General features: G+C 39.1%; 1 protein-coding gene across 2 annotated transcripts in view; it reads left to right on the top strand.

Moving 5' to 3' along the window:
- Positions 1–214: 214 nt before the first annotated feature.
- Positions 215–18,510, top strand: part of LOC103357207 (paired box protein Pax-6-like) — a 26,625-nt gene continuing 8,329 nt past the window's right edge. Inside the window, exons 1-8 of one of the 2 annotated variants that reach the window (XM_008281647.1) lie at positions 215–227; positions 1,868–1,891; positions 9,096–9,226; positions 10,329–10,544; positions 10,835–10,997; positions 14,124–14,129; positions 15,298–15,450; positions 17,993–18,075. In XM_008281647.1, coding sequence (XP_008279869.1) covers positions 215–227; positions 1,868–1,891; positions 9,096–9,226; positions 10,329–10,544; positions 10,835–10,997; positions 14,124–14,129; positions 15,298–15,450; positions 17,993–18,075 — 789 coding nt within the window. The remainder of the gene's footprint in view (positions 228–1,867; positions 1,892–9,095; positions 9,227–10,328; positions 10,545–10,834; positions 10,998–14,123; positions 14,130–15,297; positions 15,451–17,992; positions 18,076–18,510) is intronic. The other variant, XM_008281648.1, reaches the window with a different exon arrangement.

Consider the following 18,510-nt stretch of genomic DNA (forward strand, 5'->3'; position numbering starts at 1 on the left):
AGAATCAGAGATCTATTTACATTTTCCTTCCCCTCTCAAAAACTGACCTGTGCAGCTCAAGAAGGATATTTTCTCTTCCTTTACTCACATTCAGTGTCCAGGAATGAGTCTGTGTGGTGTATTGCTTCTTCATTTGATTTCTCTGTATTGATCTGATTTCTCTGTTTCGACAGATTATAGAAGTCAGACAAGCTGGGAGACTGGCGTGGCCTCCATGATGCAAAACAGTGAGTTACATTCCAAAAGTGTTTGCTTATCATTTCTAATGTTACTATATGTCTGGCTCAGGAATTTCCAAGTCTTTTCCGGCATGCTCCCCTTCAGAAGCCAAAAATATTCACACCCATTTTTAAATGAGTAAAAACTGAAATCAGAAAAGCATCAGAAAACTCTTCTTCATTTTCTCCACCTAAATTCTATTCGTGCAACTTGCTCTGCTCTGAACATATAAAGAAAGCTTTCTTGATTTTTGTGCTAATAGTATATCTAATAACAATGTGAAAACAAGGTGACAATCTGCGTATGAGGCTTTGTAGTGATCTTCAGCTCATTGTTTATCTCTAAAACCCACTGTCAATACCTGCTCAGCACCAATCAGATGGACACTGAGCCAGAGTTTCCTTGCGTAGAACAAAAATGAATGAAGACTGGAATTATGTTTACCAAGTGGCCAGTAGCATTTCCAAATAAATAGTACACATATCTACTATGAACGAGGGTACATCAGAAAGTTCTCGTCCTCACCAGAAAACATCACAGGAGAAAGATTGTTCCTTATTTTTCCAACAGCATCTCTTTTTACTTCAATGCACTGCAGTGTTCAAGCTTCTACCCCGTCACAGAGAAAGCTCTCATAGTGAGCCTCAACAGCACTGGAGACTTCCCAACACTCTGAAAATGACGCAGATAGAAGTCAGATGGTGCAGGTTGGGTCAGGGAGGTTCATGAAGCAACAGCTCAAAGCCACACTTGGTTTGCTTCTGCCTCCATGAGTAGGGATGGATTGTCCTGGAGCAACAGCAGACGGCTCCAAGCTTTCCTCTGCTTTGCTCTATGACTGCTTTAAACATTTGAGTTTTTGTGGACAGTGAGGTGAAGACGTATTATTGAATATAATTTCAAATGATAATATTAGATATCATACAGTTAAGGGCATTATTTCCAGGTGAGCCAGAGAACTTTTTGAAATACCTTCACAAATAGGCAAAAATTATCTGTAAGTGTGAGAATAATATTATTAGAGTTTCAAAAACGGAATTTCCTCATGATATGTGTGTTTGACTGCACACTAAACAGCTAGTTTGTGTTATGGACGACTGTCAGAGCTGTTCTTTCTGCTGAAGTTTCTGTGGCCACTGTATTAATGAAAGCTGTCATGTAAAAATGAAACTGGAACAATTCTCCTTTCTCTCCTAAAGAACACTGATTTAGTGTGCTCGTAAACAACAGTAGTAACAGCCTCAAACACACCTCTAACAAGTATCCTTTCATTGCCTTGTGGTGAATTTTATTTATTTTCTGTCATTAATGATATATGAAATAATGGACCAAACTATGAGAATAGAGCCCACGTTGCTATACAGTGGTATTTTCCTTTAATTATTAGTGTAAAACAGACCTTTACTTTGAATTCTGGACTGTTGAGACACATAAAATTGAAATCTCCCATCAGCGTTCGGAACACCAACTCTTTGCTCATGTATGTGAATGCCTCTCAAACGCAGGCCATCAGCACATTTAAAGATTGGGCCTTTAAGCATCACTGTACATTCTGATGAGCTAGCTTCAAATGCTGGGCTGTATAAAATCTCTGGGTGGGACCGACAATGAACTTCACTTGATGTTTCTTTTTTACTGCGGGGACAAGAGGTTCATGCTGTCTGCAGTGAAGGTGTGTGAATTACTTTTCTCTATCTGTCTTTGCTTGTTTTTGTCTTGTATCGCTCTCCTGACCAGTATCAGTCCCACACCACACTGCCTCAACCCCATCCATCTAACAACTGGATGATGCAGCTTGACATAATATTTTGCCACTTTTCTGTTGGGCAGTCGCATTGGGTTAAATGTTAGCTGCTATTATCATCACATCCACTTTAATCAGTTTTAATTCCATATAGTGAAAATGGAGCAAGTGGGGGTTGTTGAGGAGTAACTGAGGGTGAACACCAATATTCATTTGCTAAGGTCATTAGTGAATGAAGCATAGGTTACATTAGTCGGTGATTAGAATGAAAGTGGGTTCAGCCAGTGTGCAGTGTGCTCCACCAGCACTGGCGCTCGTCCCACATCTAACTCTCTGATTCTGATTCTGAACAAGCAAACAAAAAAATTGCACATACAAAATAAAAATAAAAAAGCCAAAATAAGGGGGGGAAGGGAGCAGGACATGTGGTGTCACATCAACAAACACAGACAGACACTGAAAATCCTTAAATAATAATTCTCCAGAAAAAGTAAAATTAATTAATAAATACATTTGGTGGATCTTTGGTTTGCTAATCTGTCCTTTGGGGATGCTGGCCGAGGCGTTCAAGTTCTTTAACACCACCACATCAGACTGACACCACACTCAGAAGGCTTTGCCTAATCTGACCTACAACCTCGCCGCCTTGCTTCTGCATTTCAATTCAGTTCAATTATATTTAAACGGTTTCAAGAAACAATCCGGCAAAATCATTAAAATACTTTTTTCCCTCAGATATTTGGACAGTACTCAACAACAGTATATCACTTGTGTGTGTGTGTGTGTGTGTGTGTGTGTGTGTGTGTGTCATTCACTCTCCCTCAGGTTGTGGCATGTTGATACATTTTAGGTCACGAGAGACTATTTCCTGCTCATAGGAGTATTTTTGATTTTGAGAGTTCATTTAGTCCTTTGAAATTTTAACTTACAATGATGAACTTGTTGAAGTAAAAAAATAATATATGTGATTAACTTTCATATTTGTGTTGAGCAAAATGTCACGATGACGAAGTGGATTCATCTGATGTTATTAGATCTTGTAGTAGTAATAATAATAATAATAATAATAATAATAATAATAATAATAATAATAATAATAATGTCCATCTCTTGCCTTTGTGCAACAGCGTGTCAATCGTACCTTCAGACAATTGCAGAACATTTTAGAACTGTTAACGTTAGATAAGGAAAGCAAGCAAAGCTCATCTAGATGTTAGTGTGACTACAATGCTGAAAGGACATAAGTCAGTACAATGGAATTGTGCGTTCAGTGAGTTGTGTCAGGCATGGAGCAGCTAGCCATAACACCATAACATGTTGTGACAGTTGGAGAAATATCTGTTTAAAAAATGAAAGTACTCATTCTGTGGAACAAGGTTCCCTGTTTGTGTTTGATATGATGCTTTTAATATCACATAAATGTGCATGTTGCTATTTGCTGCTGTAGATTTAAGGTTGAGTTTGTTTTAACTATTTTATATACTGTTAGGTAGTCAAGTCTACTGCACCTGTCATTAATAACTACAAAAATGACTCCCCCAGTGAAGGAACACTCAGTCTTTCAGTTAATCACAAACACTGAAGGGGAAAATTTGAGGATACAAGAATGTCAAACTACCCAAGTGCAGGGTTTCATCTCATGATAGTCTTTAGATGAAAACAAAGTGGTAAAAATGACTGGAACTCAAAGGAAGACAAAAACCACCAGTGTTAGCGAAGTGACAGATACCAGTAGGTCTTTTTCATTTCATAAACATGCGTTGTTTAACCCCAGCCACACCCACGGCCAAAACCAATAACATAAATCAGTCACATCACAGTCGGTGGGATTAAACTTTGGAAGATGTGTCCTGTCGCGTCCTGCAGGCTGCAGCCAGGGACACTTTACTCATATGAGTGGCAATAGAAAACAGAGAATGAACGTGTGTCTTTATTTACACTGTGTTTACATACAAACAGAGAACAGGAAGTGACAGGGCCAGGCCTTAACCGTAGCATTGTCAAATTACAAAATATTCATTTTTTAACAATTACTCTCAACAGCTTTGGAAGACACGAATATAACTTCTGACATAAGTGTAACATGTTTGTTTAGTTTGGAGGACTTTGTTGATAGTGACAGTATGCTGTTTCAGTGAAAGTTAATTGAAGTCAGGTTCAGTGTGAATGAGCAGATTTGAAGTGAAAGCTGCTGAGGGTCTCCCAGCGGCCCACCGGCTCTGTCTGTGTGTGGATGTGTGTCACAGAGGGAGAGAACCAAATTGACTCCATATGTCTGTCTATTAATTGTGTGTCAGGAGAGGAAAGACCGGGTGTGTTCCTCTGGGATGCGACACTGTGATTAACATTTCTACGGTGAAGCGATCACCCCAAAACACACAGTGAACCTGATAGGAGGCAGCATTAGGAAGAGTTACATTTAAAGGCAGCTTCCACACAGGTCATGCTTCTTTCTGTAATTTAATTAAGCAGAATTGAAGTTTTAAATTAAAGCCACAACAGTGTGCGGTGCATTTGGAAGGTGAACTGACTTAGATCCAGATTATCCATCTGTTTTCCACTGGAGTAGTTCTACTCCAAAGGGGGTGAGGTGGGGTGAGGTGGGGTGTGCTCCTACCCTTTGTCATCTATATGAATCTAATTCAGTGAACATTATTATCAATTATTTCATCAGTGACTTCATTACAAACACATGCAGGGATTAGACTTTTACCGTTACTGCTGCTGTATCACACTTTCTAACATGAACTGGTGTGTGTTTTGACCGTCTTCTCTCTGTCACTCTGTCTTCTTTCCTGGATCCACTTCAGACTGTGTCATCTGTCTTCTGTGTGTCTCATCCCCACTTTGACAACACGTGTGGCGTTAAAGAAATAAATGCACTTTGACAACTTAACCATTCATGTATAGTTCTGTTGAAAAACCTTTGAGAAGCCGTAGCATCACACTTTCAAAGACACACACAGGTCATGTATCTGTATTTGAACGACCACATGATGCTGTCAATGTTCGTATGAGAAGTGTCATAGAAATAGAGATTTCATATGAGTTTAAATTATAGTTTCTACAGAGTGAAACCATTTCTGGGGGCATTAAGGATAATGAACATGCCCAAACACAAGACTTTTGCTTTTTGAAAATGATGCTGGAAAGTAAACCAACAATAATTCTTCCACATTTTTAAATTTTTGGAAGATATTTTTAGACATTTTGAAGATTTTTTTCCGTTGTCATAATGTTTCAGTTGTAACATCTGTATTATTTTGTCAGATGACAAATTTGTATAGTCGTACATAAGCATGTGTCTGTATCATATCATCAACAGAATAGTTTTGATGACATATTTATTTCTGTACATGCATCCTGCTATATGATGAGAAACATACACTACTCAACACTTTGTTCATATGTCTGGTAGTTGAAACACTGGCTGACTGGAACATAGTGAAACCTGTTTTACCTTACAGCAGCCCCACTTCAATTTATGCAGCGTGTGTGTGTGTGTGTGTGTGTGTGTGTCCGCTAGTATGATTTATTAATGCCCCGTTGAGAGGTTTATAAACCTACAATATGCTTTCCCCCACAGAGCCATTAACAGACAATAGACAATTGATTCTGTGTAAATCTCTACTTAACCTGCACATGCTGAGGACCTCTGCTGCTGAAATATGTCAGAGCTGCAACATGCTCAGCAAACAAAACATTTTAAGCTTCACACAAACTTACAGGCGTGCCGGTTGTCAGCATGATTGTGTCTACTTATACATGGGGTTCCCTCAAGTGCTTAAACTGAACAGATCCTCACGGCAAGCTTCATTTAGTCGCACATAGAAGGACGCTCCATTCATCAGTAAAATCACAACAACAACAACAAAAAATGTAACCGTCCTTTGTCCACAACTGAGTATGTTGAGAAACTGAACAATAGGGAATCTAAAGCAGTCAACTTTTTAAAGAAAAATTCTAAAAAAAGTCTAAATCTCCTCCCAGCTCCATGACCTTAACTGCATCTGTGGCTTAAACTTGCTGAAACATGGATAAAATTCTCCCAGCAACTGATTCATGAAATGATGTCAAGCAGTTCTGTAAGCTGCAGGTTGGCAAAACTTTGTAACCTCAGTATTACAGAAATCACTGCTGGATTCCAAAATATTCTTTTGTCTTCCTTTAGAATATCTGTTGCTTTATTATTCAGGACCTATTAAACCTCTTTTTGTGAAATATTTTGTAGACAAATGCATGTTTTAATAGATTTTGAGGCCATTGTCTCTGAGGTTAATTCACTTTCGTCCTGAAGATCTTCCTCACTTTAACCTCTCTCAGGATTGTCAGCGAATGTGATCAAATAATCTTCAAATCTAAACACACTAGAATTATAGCTAAAGTGATAGAAGGCAGTTCTGTGTATATTTTGTGAGGTTGGAAATTCCTTACAAATACTAATTTAGAAGAATTAAGTTAAACTGTTTGTAAATTTAAAAAATAAAAAATAAATAAAAAATTTAATCAACATCCATCAAGTTTAAAATTATGTTGGGTTTGGGATGTAGTTTTAAAAATGTGAAATTTCACCATCTTGCATTTATTGTCTTATTTTTATATTGAAGTGTAAGTTACCTGATCTTCTAAAAACAAACAGCTTAGATAGATTGCAGTGAAAATGATCTGGAGTTTATCCTCAGTGCAACAAATGCAACGAATGGAACAAACAAAATTGTTGAACAACCCGTGAACATGTTTTCTTTTCAAGTTTTGTCCTGAGTTATGTCTATTGCTGGCAGCATGGTGGTCTAGTGTGACGCGCTGTTGTCTCACAGCAAGGGTTAGGATCTCTCTCTGCATGTTCTCCTGCTTCCTCCCACAGTCCAAAGACCTGGTAGTTTAATAAATTGTTGTGTGAGAGTGTTTGTACATGGTTGTCTGTCTGTCTGTGTCAGCTCTGTGACAGTCTGGTGATGTGTCCAGTCTCAGCTGCAACCCACCACAGAATAAAGTGAAGTGAAAGAAGGTGCAGTGACCACCCTTTAAAAATGATGCCACACACAGTTCACTGTTGGCACAACCTTGCACATAGAAATAGAAATGCATGTGCCTCTGATTAGCAAATAGGTTGTTTGTGTCAGTGATGCTCGGTGTGTGAATGTTGTGACATAAAACCCCCTCTACACACAATACAAAAAAAAAAAAAAAAACATTATATTCACAAAACGACACAAAACTACATGATTAAACTTTGCCAAAGAACATGAAGGGGAAGCCTTTTGAATATTAGCAAACCATTCTTTGGTTCAGAAGAAACTAGGTGGAACTGGTCAGGAATATAACAGTGAGTGCAGAATGCCAACCAGGAAACATGGTTGAAAAAACTGATTGACAAGATGACTCCCAGTACACCAGGCTTGGCAGGAGAGAAATGTGACATCATGGTAATGATGCCAAAAAGAAAAGATCACACAAGAGTTGTTCTTTTTTGTTTTTGTTTGTGTTTTTTAAGTTAAGACCAAAGATCTGCTTTTATCATACATTATCCACTGTAAGATTAAACAATTTAGAATAACTTCACATTATTAACATTGTACTCATTTCTAACGTATACTGTTAAATGTAGATCATATTGGTTCATATCAGTAAAGGACAGAAAAGTAAAAATCCCCAAATTAATCAATTAATCTGCAAACTGTGCAGTCAAAATGAAAACCTACATAGGTGGCTGTAGCCCAGGTTGTTCACTAATTGTAAAGTTGTCAAAGTGTACTTGGATAAGACTTTGAACCCAGATGGATGACAGGATGGCAGCGCTGCCAGCATGAGTGTGTGACTGTGTGTGTGAATGGGTGAATGAACACATCGTAAAGCGCCTCGTAGAATCTAGCTAAGCTTAAAAAGCACTACACAAGTACAAACCTTTTAATCATTCTATAAAAACACATAAGGATCATATTGTTTTGGCTTTAGACAGGTGCTTTTCCCTTCATCTCCTCTTTGTTTTCTGCTGATTCCCTCCACATGCATGTGCCTGATCACTGTGGTACTTCATTGTAGTTAGACCTCTCTTGTGGATTTTGTTACTGTGGAGTAAAATATAGCTTGTCTCCCCAACACTATATTCTATACAACTAAACTGCATTCTCACTTACATTTTGAAGGAAAGGCAAGTTTGTGGGTATTTCCGTATTTTCATTCATTTGTGTGTATCTTCACTGACTGCATATAAAGATGGACAAATCTTCTGTGATGTCACCAGCAGGTTTTCTGCAGAGCTGTTTTAAAGTTGTGTGGTGGTTTTACCACCATCTTGACAATGCCTGACTCCTCTTAACTCCTAGCTAATCCAAATGTGAGCAAAGAGGTGGGGCATGAGTGAAGCTGAGGCGGGCCATGCCAATGTCTTTGGGCCTTGGACTGTCTTGTGACACAACCCACGTGTCATGCATGAGGAAATCAGCCATTGAGACCAAAATCATTGTTGTTTTTTTTGTTTTTAGAAAAATCAAGTTATAAACATGTTTACTTCGGCTGTAAAGTTGAACTTTTTAGCAGGACTCACTTTTGGAGACAGTCTCAAGTAGCCATTCAAGAGACTGCACTTTTTTTCCACTTCCATGCTCGCCTCATTTTTCAGAATCAGGGCTTGCTGCTTGTGTATGGAAAATAGGTTTGGAATCTAAATATCTTTGCCATTCATTGCATTTCTTTCCAGCTGTCACTACTTTTCAGCCAGCCAGTCTTATATTATACGTGTCTTTTCCTGGTAACCCAGAAAATGGAGAAGACACTTCAAACATGTCCTGAAAGGATGTATTTTAAGAAAAGAGAGAGTGAAAGTGAAACCTAAATATAAAATTGCTGGCCCCCCACAGAACGCAAACCTCAGTCCAGTGAGTCAAAGCCCTGTGACACACATGAGCCACCAGCAGCCCTCGAGCATCCTAATGTGGACTTTTTAGCCCTGTGAAAAAGTCAGCGCCTCCTGCTACATTTTACCTTGGGAGAGAAAATCTGTTTGTTTGACAACATAATTGAGAATGCAGTTTAGATGTATAGAAATGTAATTACATTAAAACAAGTGAGTTACTTACAGCCTTTCTCTATCTGTCTCTGTGTGTGTGTGTGTGTTTGTGTGTGTGTGCAGGTCACAGTGGCGTGAACCAACTGGGAGGTGTGTTTGTCAATGGGAGACCTTTACCTGACTCTACCAGGCAGAAGATAGTGGAGCTGGCACACAGTGGAGCTCGACCATGTGACATATCCAGAATACTGCAGGTACAGAAGTGGCTACAGAACCACATTAATATGGGTCAGAAGTCATGTAGAAAAACACACAGGAGGAATGTAACCATGCACTGTGTCCTGGGACATGATTATAGGTTTGGTGTCTGGCATCCACTTGAACTATATATATATAAATATAAAAGGCACAGCGCAGTGACATGGTGCTCTGAAGACAAATGACGGCTCAAATGTCTACATTTCACCAATGTTTGGATCTAAGTGAAAAGCCCTGGTGACTGTGTAAATGATGTTGTCTGTTAGAGGTGAAGGAGAAAGTTGTGTGACACTGACAGGGCTACTAGACCTTGTAATGAAGAGGTCAAGGTAGATGATTGGGTTGACTAAGCATCTTTCTTTGTCACTAGAGACCGCTGCTTGTTTCCAATCCAATAAAAGAATACTCCTCCAATTAAGCTTTGCATTTCTATCGCAATATCAAGCTCATGTTAGACAGTTTAAACACAAGAAAACAAAACCAAACGGTAACAAAACAGATGCAGCAGAGCCAGAGAGATCTTTATTTTCACCTTTATTGCCCACAATGCAACTAAACCTGGAACACCAGTTTGATAGAGTGTGACACTGGCCAGGGTCCCCAGACCTCTACCAGCTTTACTCCATATCATGTTTGTCTGCATGATATTAATCAGTTATAATTGTGTTATAAATTTGCCCCACTTAAAAAGAATATCTGCTGTTTTGGGTGTTCCATCTCTTCTTGTGGTGGTATTTGGATGAGAGACTGCAGACAGTATAGTTTATTTCAAACATGTTTGTTGCAAACTTTTATGCACAGTATTAACATAGCAGCTTCAGTCATAGAGCACTAGTCAGTACCTGGTTGTGTTTAACGCTGTCCTTCTGAATAATAATCCAACTATAAATGCAACACAACCACCATGACATGAAATGACATCACTTCAGCCAGTTAATGTGATTTTGTTCAGCTTCCACTGGAGCCACAAAAAGCTTTGTGCATTTTCGTTTTACACATGTGCTAATGCTCCTAACACCTTTAAACATACAGTATTCATTGCTATAATCATTCCATCGATTAGTTAAAAACAAAGATATGTGCTGCTTTTGTCTCCAGGTGTCTAACGGCTGTGTGAGTAAGATCTTGGGCCGGTATTACGAGACAGGTTCGATCCGTCCTCGGGCCATAGGAGGGAGTAAACCCAGAGTGGCCACGCCAGAGGTGGTGGGGAAGATTGCTCAGTACAAGAGAGAGTGTCCGTCCATCTTTGCCTGGGAGATAAGAGACCGACTGCTGGCAGAGGGAGTCTGCACCAATGACAACATACCCAGTGTAAGAGCCTTTAAAATTGACCTGCTTTGTTTAAGGCAAGACAGAGCTAAAGTCTAAAAGCCAACTGAATCACACAGGTACAGTCTTAAAAACTATAATTTCTTCTTATTTAAATTAACGAAAACGATAAACTTAGACTTTGAGGGTTTTATAATTTTCTACTTTTAAAGAATCATGGTGCCTGTTTCATATTTATTCACACGTTTCAAGTTTCAAAAGAAAAACAACAGAAGCAGTAGGAATAAGGGAGTGGCAGGATTGTGACGTCATGTTGTTGTTTATATCTCCAGGTTTCATCAATAAATCGAGTGCTCAGGAATTTGGCCAGTGACAAGCAGCAAATGGGCACAGTGGGAGCTGAAGGGATGTTTGACAAACTTAAGATGCTCAATGTACAAACTACCTGGGGAGGACGCTCAGGGTGGTATGCTGGGACGACACTCCCTACTACTGGTAAGGAATGACTTTATAATATTGATCACACGACTATTTATCTACTACTACTGCTTCTACTAGAATACTGCAGCGACACTCACGAGCACCGATGAGACAATTCGTGAGAAGCATAAATGCGAGCACAATCTCCAAGCTAAGCGCACATACATATAACTGATTGAATTTAGTACTAGGTACTGACCACGGTGAGGGTGACTATATTATTTGTAGGAAGAATACAAAATCAGCAGGTTGAATCAGGCAGAGTAATGACCAAGCACATCCTTTTATAGGAGCAGTATAGGTCTTAATTGGCTGTTGTTATTTTTTATTCTTCTTTCTGGAATGTTATATTTTGATTTGACAAAAAACTTTACTTATGGTAGGTACTAGTCTTTTCTGGAGCTTTCTACTGTAACTCTTGGCAAATCTTTATCAGCAGATAGAGCTGAGAGTCAGATGTAAGCTCACTAGTCAAACCATCAAACATCATTCTACTCACGACTTGAAGTTTGACACTTTGGCCATAAAATGACAACTGAGTCGACTCCATTAACTGTTGCAGCTGAGAGCTCTAAAAAGTAATTGGGCCTTCAGTTGACGTAGTGTTTGTGAATGCTTTTTTTTTAAGATTATGATGGTGAAATAAATAAAGTTAATTTGCAACATCCATTTGCGTCTCATTTAGCTCGTATCAGCTAAGCATCCTGGATGCAGCCACTGACTACATGTGAAGATGGACTAATCCTCCATGACATCATCCATAGGTTTCCTGCAGAACACTTTTGAAGCTCAGTGTACTGGCTCTGGCTATTGCCTGTGTCTGACTCCTCCTAACTCCCAACCAATCCAAAAATAAAGCAGAGAGGTGGCGTGTGCTTCGAACTAAGACGGGCCATGCAAATATGTCTTGGCCACGAACTCTTTGATGGTGTAACTTTAAGCCTTCAGCTGTGTGTCCACCAAAGCATATCCAGCATCACATCACAATCACATTCCACAAATTCAAGTAATAACTTCACTAACGTTTGATTACATCAGCATGGTGGTGCAGCGGTTAGCACTGTTCAGTTGGTTTACATGTTCCTCCTGTGCATGCAAGGATTTCCCCTCTGGAAACTCTGGCTTCCACTCACAGGCCAAAGACATGCATGTTCGGTAAACTGGTGATTGTAAATTGGCAGAACATGTGAGTGTGAATGGTTGACTGTCTCTCTGCCAGGCCTTTGGGATCTACCAATATTAAGCAGCACCTGCTGTTGGTTTGTGTTTGTAGAACACAAACCATCTATCTACACACACACACACACACACTCTCTCTCTCTCTCTCTCTCTCTCTCTCTCTCTCTCTCTCTCTCTCTATACATCCATAATTAGATGTTAGACTTTTCTGAGATGCAGTAATACTAGTGTGTCTATAGATATGACATATAATAGATGTTAAATGTCGCAGCTAAAGCAAATTGTCTGGTTGCAAAAGCTACCCCTTCCTTTTCCTTCAATACGTGAGTGTGCATGGCTGAGGGCCCCATTTGCTCTGTGCAGTAGGCTCATATGCTGCTCCTCCTCCTCCAGGCCTCTGGGAATACAACAGTGAAACAAAGTCATGCTATACTACAACTGCTGCTGCCTCTCCGGTCAACAGCACGCTTGTTCCTGTTCATGTGTGTGTGTGAGAGTGTGTCTTGGGGAGGGAGAGTGGGCGCCTGCTCTAATTTGTGTCTCTTTCTGCCTGACTGACTATGACACTGAGCAATGGCTTCATTCTGTTTTGCAGTCTACGTCTGCTGGGGATAATGAATAATTAGGCTAGCACCACAAATAACATGAGTTCCACAGGGAGCTGGAGTCAAGTTCCTGTCTGCTCAGAGCTCACATGTAGAAGATCTCCACTCTGAAGCGCTTTGTTAATCATGTATTAAATAATTCATGGATTTGAGTATTAGATATTAAATTAGCTATTGCACTGACTAATAATACACCTGTTAGAATGCAGCTTAGTAACGTGAATTAGTGAGTACAGAATGTACTCGTATTTTTGATATATTTTTGATATATTTTTGATATATTTGGATGCATATTTAAGCCTCTTTGATACAGTCTGTACAGGAGGAGGTGACACACTTGAACAGTTTCAACTGCAAGCATACAGGAGTAATTATCATCTAAAACTGGAGTGAAGAAAATACCACAACAATAATGAGCAAAGACGCTAAATTAGCCACACTAACAATAGTCGATTAGATAAATGATTTTATATGTATATATTTAGTATAAATAACAATAATACATGACCATTAAAAAAAATTGCTTATTGAACTACTTGAGCAGGGTTTGAAGCACAACTGTTTTTCTAAATATTTCAATTTTTTAAAAATAATTTTTATCCAAGCTCATATTGCACATTTTAATCCATTACATGCAGTGCTTAACAAATGTATTAGACCACCTGCCATCAAAACAAGAAACCATAAATATAATAGAAATCTTTCAAAAACTTGTTGAAAACTAAAACAAACTGAAACAACTAAATAGTCCTTTCTCACACATAATAACAAAAAGCTTAATATCTTGTATGGTCTCCTTTGGTCTTGATAACAGCTGCATTCTTGCTGCCATTGTTTTTATGAACTTTTCAACAGTCTCTGTTGTTACTGAGTTCCAGATAGTTTCTAGCTGCTCCCACAGACTTGCTTTAGATGAAACTTTTGTGCGATCAATCTTTGAATGTACTGCATCCCAAGTTTGCTCAATATGATTCAAATCCAGACTTTGACTTGGCCAGTCCATCACTTCCAGAACTCCAGATTCCTTTTTCTTGGTCAGATAGTCTCTGCACAGCTTTGAAGTATGTTTGGAGTCATTATCTTGTTGTATATGAACACACGACCAATCAGATTCAGTCCAGAATGGATTCCATGATGCACTAAGATGTTGTGGTAGATGTTCTTGTTCATGATGACATTGATTTTCACTAATTTGCCCATGCTGTTTTCTCAAATGGAACCCCATACCATGATGGAATCTCCACTGTGTTTCACTGTGGGTGCAATGCATCTGACATGAAAACATTCTCCAACTTTTCTGTGGACATGAACACGACGATGCTGACCAAAGAGTTCAAACTTGGACTCATCTGTCCAGAGGACCGTCTTCCAGTCATCGACAGTCCAGTGTTTGTACTCGCTGGCAAATCTGAGGTGTTTCTGGATGTTTGCAGGCCTCAATAATAGCTTCTTAGCAGCTCTTCTTCTCTTTAAGCCTTGTTCCATCAGTCGTCTCTTATGGTCATTCTGGACACTTTGTCAGACTCTGATCTAGAAGCATTCATCTCTGCCTGAAGAGCAGCAGTGGTCTTCCTTCTGCCTCTAGTCCTTAAAATCTTGAGGTGTCTGACATCTGCTTCACTTAACTTTCGTTTTCTGTCACTTCTTTGGAGCATTTTGTGAAAACCCGTCTCAGCAACTGACTCCAAATCATACCTGACCACACTGTGAGAACACTTTGTCTTTCCCTGTTTGTCTCGGAGACCATCCAGCATCATGAAGTGTTTTAATGCCACTCAGCTCTCCACGTTTTACCATTTTGAACAGGAATGAAGAATTTCAAACTGAATTCAACTCTATATACACAAATCTGAGCCACTGGGCTTCTCTGAGAAGTCAGAAATGAATCAAGCATAACATACAACCACTAAAACTAATGTTTCTGTTCAGGAATGAAAGTAAATAAATATAATCTAACATCTTAATCAAGAAATAATAATGTGCTTTAATATTTTTTCAGTTTTTTTGTAAAACAGTGAATTACACAATTCAGGGACAACAATGACAATTATATTTTAACATTAAAAATATCATTTTGGTTAAAGAGCTTCTACATACTGGTGTATTAACCATTACAGAAACATAAAACATGATTTGGGTAATTACCAATGCTGTTAATTTAGGACAGCTGTGGTATAAACCTGAACCTGGGTGGAGGCTGATACATCTGGTAAACACTGTATATCTGGCTAAAGTTACCTGTTATTCTATAGTTTTACATTTTATATGTAAAATTAAACAGACAATTAAAAAAAAAAAAAAAAAAAAGTACTGTTGATTACATTGTCTGATTTTATTTGATTGCATTTTTACGTCCTTCAATTTTGGATCCATGATTTTCTGTTGTTGGGAAATGATGTTTGGTTTCGATTGTTTTCTTCATCATTATAAGATTCTCTGATTCATGCTGACTGCATACCTGAGCATAGCCATGACTGGTGTTCCTTCCTTTTTTCCATTTCCTTTTCTTCTTCCTCCCTTCCTCGGTGTAGAATGTCCACAGGCAGATGGAGGGGAGAACACTATATCAGTTAGCTCCAATGGTGAGGATTCGGAAGAGACTCAGATGAGACTTCAGCTGAAGAGGAAATTGCAGAGAAACAGAACATCGTTCACGCAAGATCAAATAGAAGCACTGGAAAAAGGTAACTGGTCATACAGCTATAGGTGCACACTGCAACATCATACACTGACATACAGGTGTGGACCATCATGTTAGACTTTATCGAAACAATTCTCCATTCCTTGTGAACAGTATTGAAAATCAAAGCTCTTTGTCCTGCATGCCTTAGGTTTCTCATAGAATAAAAAAATGAGACAACAGAAAAACTGTCTGATTTTACCATATTTTCATATCTTTCCTACCCCTTAGAAGAGGTGATAAATAAGTGTATTGTGGTGATATTTCAAACAGACGAGTGTCGTCAGTTAGTATCACAGTTAGTATCAGTGCCATAATTAGTCTGTTTAAATGGGGAAATGTACTCACTGTGCTTCTTGTGTCTTGTCTAAAGGCCAAGCTGCTCCGTTTTGGTCTCATCAGACCAAAGCACCTTATTCCATTTGACTCTAGTGTGTCCCTCATGCTTTCTCTTCCATAAAGCTCTGACTGGTGAGGAACCTGGGCAACAGTTCTTTAATGAACAGTCTCTCCCATCTCAGCCACTGAAGCCTGTAGCACCTTCAGAGAAGTCATAGGTGTCTTGGTGGCTCCCTTAATGATCTCTGCTGCATGGCCACTCAGTTTTAGAGGATGTCTGCTCTAAGCAGATTTACATTTGTGCCATATTCCTTTCATTTCTTAATGATGGAATCAACTGTCCTCCAGTCAATCACTGGAAATGACTTGGACATGTTCTTTCATCCATTATTATTATTTTTCCTTGTCTTTTTGGTGTAGTTATAACAAGCAGTACTGATTCACCAGTGACTGAACCAGAGGGTTGTACTACAAAGCGAGATTAGTGGGTTAGCGAGGTATGTTGAGCTTAAAGCCAGCATTTTCAGTACCAGGAAGGTAGCTCTCTTTTTACCAGCTAGATCTCCATGGTAACTGATGCTGTGGAGCTAACCTGGTCGGGAGCAGGTTATGTTCAGAGTTTCGGATTTAAATCAGCTAGAAACAGCATCTCCCTTTAACCAGATCGACTGGTTGCGGATAAATATATGTCATCTGCCACTACAACGACTGGTGATGCAGAAATGTCATGAATATGTTTTTATGTTCGGCTCTGATTTTCTGTCAAGTCCGTTTACACTGCTGGTACTGGAGCTGAGAAAATGGATTATTCTACTGGTATTTATTACAGAGAATATTCAATCAATAACATTAATTTTGCTTTGATTGGGCCAAAGTGATATCCTGCATGATGGGACAATGTCAGACCTAAATGTACTTCAGTACAAGATCATGTTTAAATGTATGAAGTTTAAAGTTTAACTTTAACGTGCAGCTGTCAGTTGGAAATAAATCCGTCAAATATTATATATGAACACGTTTAACAGTTTTCTACCAGCATTCCTGTCTTGCACCACTTGCAGTAGCAGCGCTTTATACGGTCACATTTTTAAAAATATATGTATATTCCTCATTGTTCTCCAATGAAACGACGTGTTGACTGAAGCAGCTGAACACGATCATTTCATTTTGTGCAGAAGAAGAGTCACGTGACGCGTTAAACGCCCCTTTTTATGTGAACGGAGTCTGAAGCAGAAAGCCTGAGTTGACAAAGAAAGTTGACAACCACCTTCGTGATACCCGTAATCTCTGGCTGGGGCTGCTCAGTTTTGTCGATTCGGCTTACACAAAGAATGCCTGGCTATGTCAAACTTGCTTCATAGTACACCCCTCAGGTGTCGTCTTCCTACTTTTGCTTGAGACACATTGACTGCACTCAGCTCATCTCCATCTGTTGCTCAGGCCCTAAAAGAAATGGACACATTCCCAGTAAAAGACATTTCCAACCAGACATTTCAAACTACATTTAAAATATCTATATATATAAAAAATGCTGTACTCTCTGACACTCGGTGAAGAATTCCACAGGCCAGCTGCTTTAACTTACAGCAGTTTTGACCAAATGTTGTCGACATCATTGTTCAACATATTACTGCAGGCTTGAGGTGGACAACAGATTCCACTAATTGTTTTTTTCTTTTTTTAAACACTGCATTATAAAGCTTAGGCTGCTATCAGCAGTTACTCCTAACTACGCTTTAATGTGGTATGCTGGACATCCTGCACCTTCATTTTCAAGAGGAAGCAGTTTTCCTTCTCCTCAATTCAGGAGAAGGAAAAGTGTTTTCTCTAACAGAAAAAAAGAACAGTTTGGGACAAATGTGGTAAATCAAACATTACTTCATAGTGATTTATGCAAGAGGATTGTTTCAAAGTGAAAATTTATTATAGGATCAAAAAACATTAAATCAGTGGGCAGTAGAAGCACAGCACGCACACTTAAAACTGTGTAAACATTGTAGAAAATCACCTTACAGGTTCACAAAGCACAAGAAGTTTTTTAAGGAAACATATGTCAAGTGGTCTAATATGTATGTGTTGCTTCCTCAGTCTGATGACTCCGTCCTTCACAGCACATGTACTGTCCTCATGGATAACAGCACAACTACTACTATCATGTATTGATGCCATATCTTTACATGACGAGTTTTCAAATTCATTTGTTCTAGAGTTTGAAAGGACTCACTATCCAGATGTGTTTGCCCGGGAACGCCTTGCTAACAAAATAGACCTTCCAGAGGCAAGAATACAGGTAGGCACAAGATCATTTGATTTAGGCTTGCAAAGTCACTGCATACAGTCATGTGAAGAAGTAAGTAGTTGGACATTAAGCAAATGTTCATTGAAACTGTGACAGGCACAATTTACACTGTGCAGTCATTTTTGGAATTTACATAAATAAATACAGAAAACTTCACAAAAACAGTCATATTGAACGATACAAGGCACACATGTGTGCAGGGCCCTGTGACCACCACTGTGACACTGGTAGTAATTATGGGCCCTACTGCATAACAATCGTCCCTCACTCCCCCAAACATAACTCTGTTCTGTGTGGAGCTCAAAAGTGAGGACCAAGGGGATGTTGGCTAGAATGCAACACACTGCTGATGTTTAAGTTCAATCCTTGTTTGGGCCAATGTTTATCCTCTCCATGCAAGTATCTTCAACATCAAGGAGTCCACTT

This window comes from Stegastes partitus, unplaced genomic scaffold, assembly GCF_000690725.1.
Source record: "Stegastes partitus isolate 25-593 unplaced genomic scaffold, Stegastes_partitus-1.0.2 Scaffold240, whole genome shotgun sequence".
Lineage (NCBI taxonomy): Eukaryota > Metazoa > Chordata > Actinopteri > Pomacentridae > Stegastes > Stegastes partitus.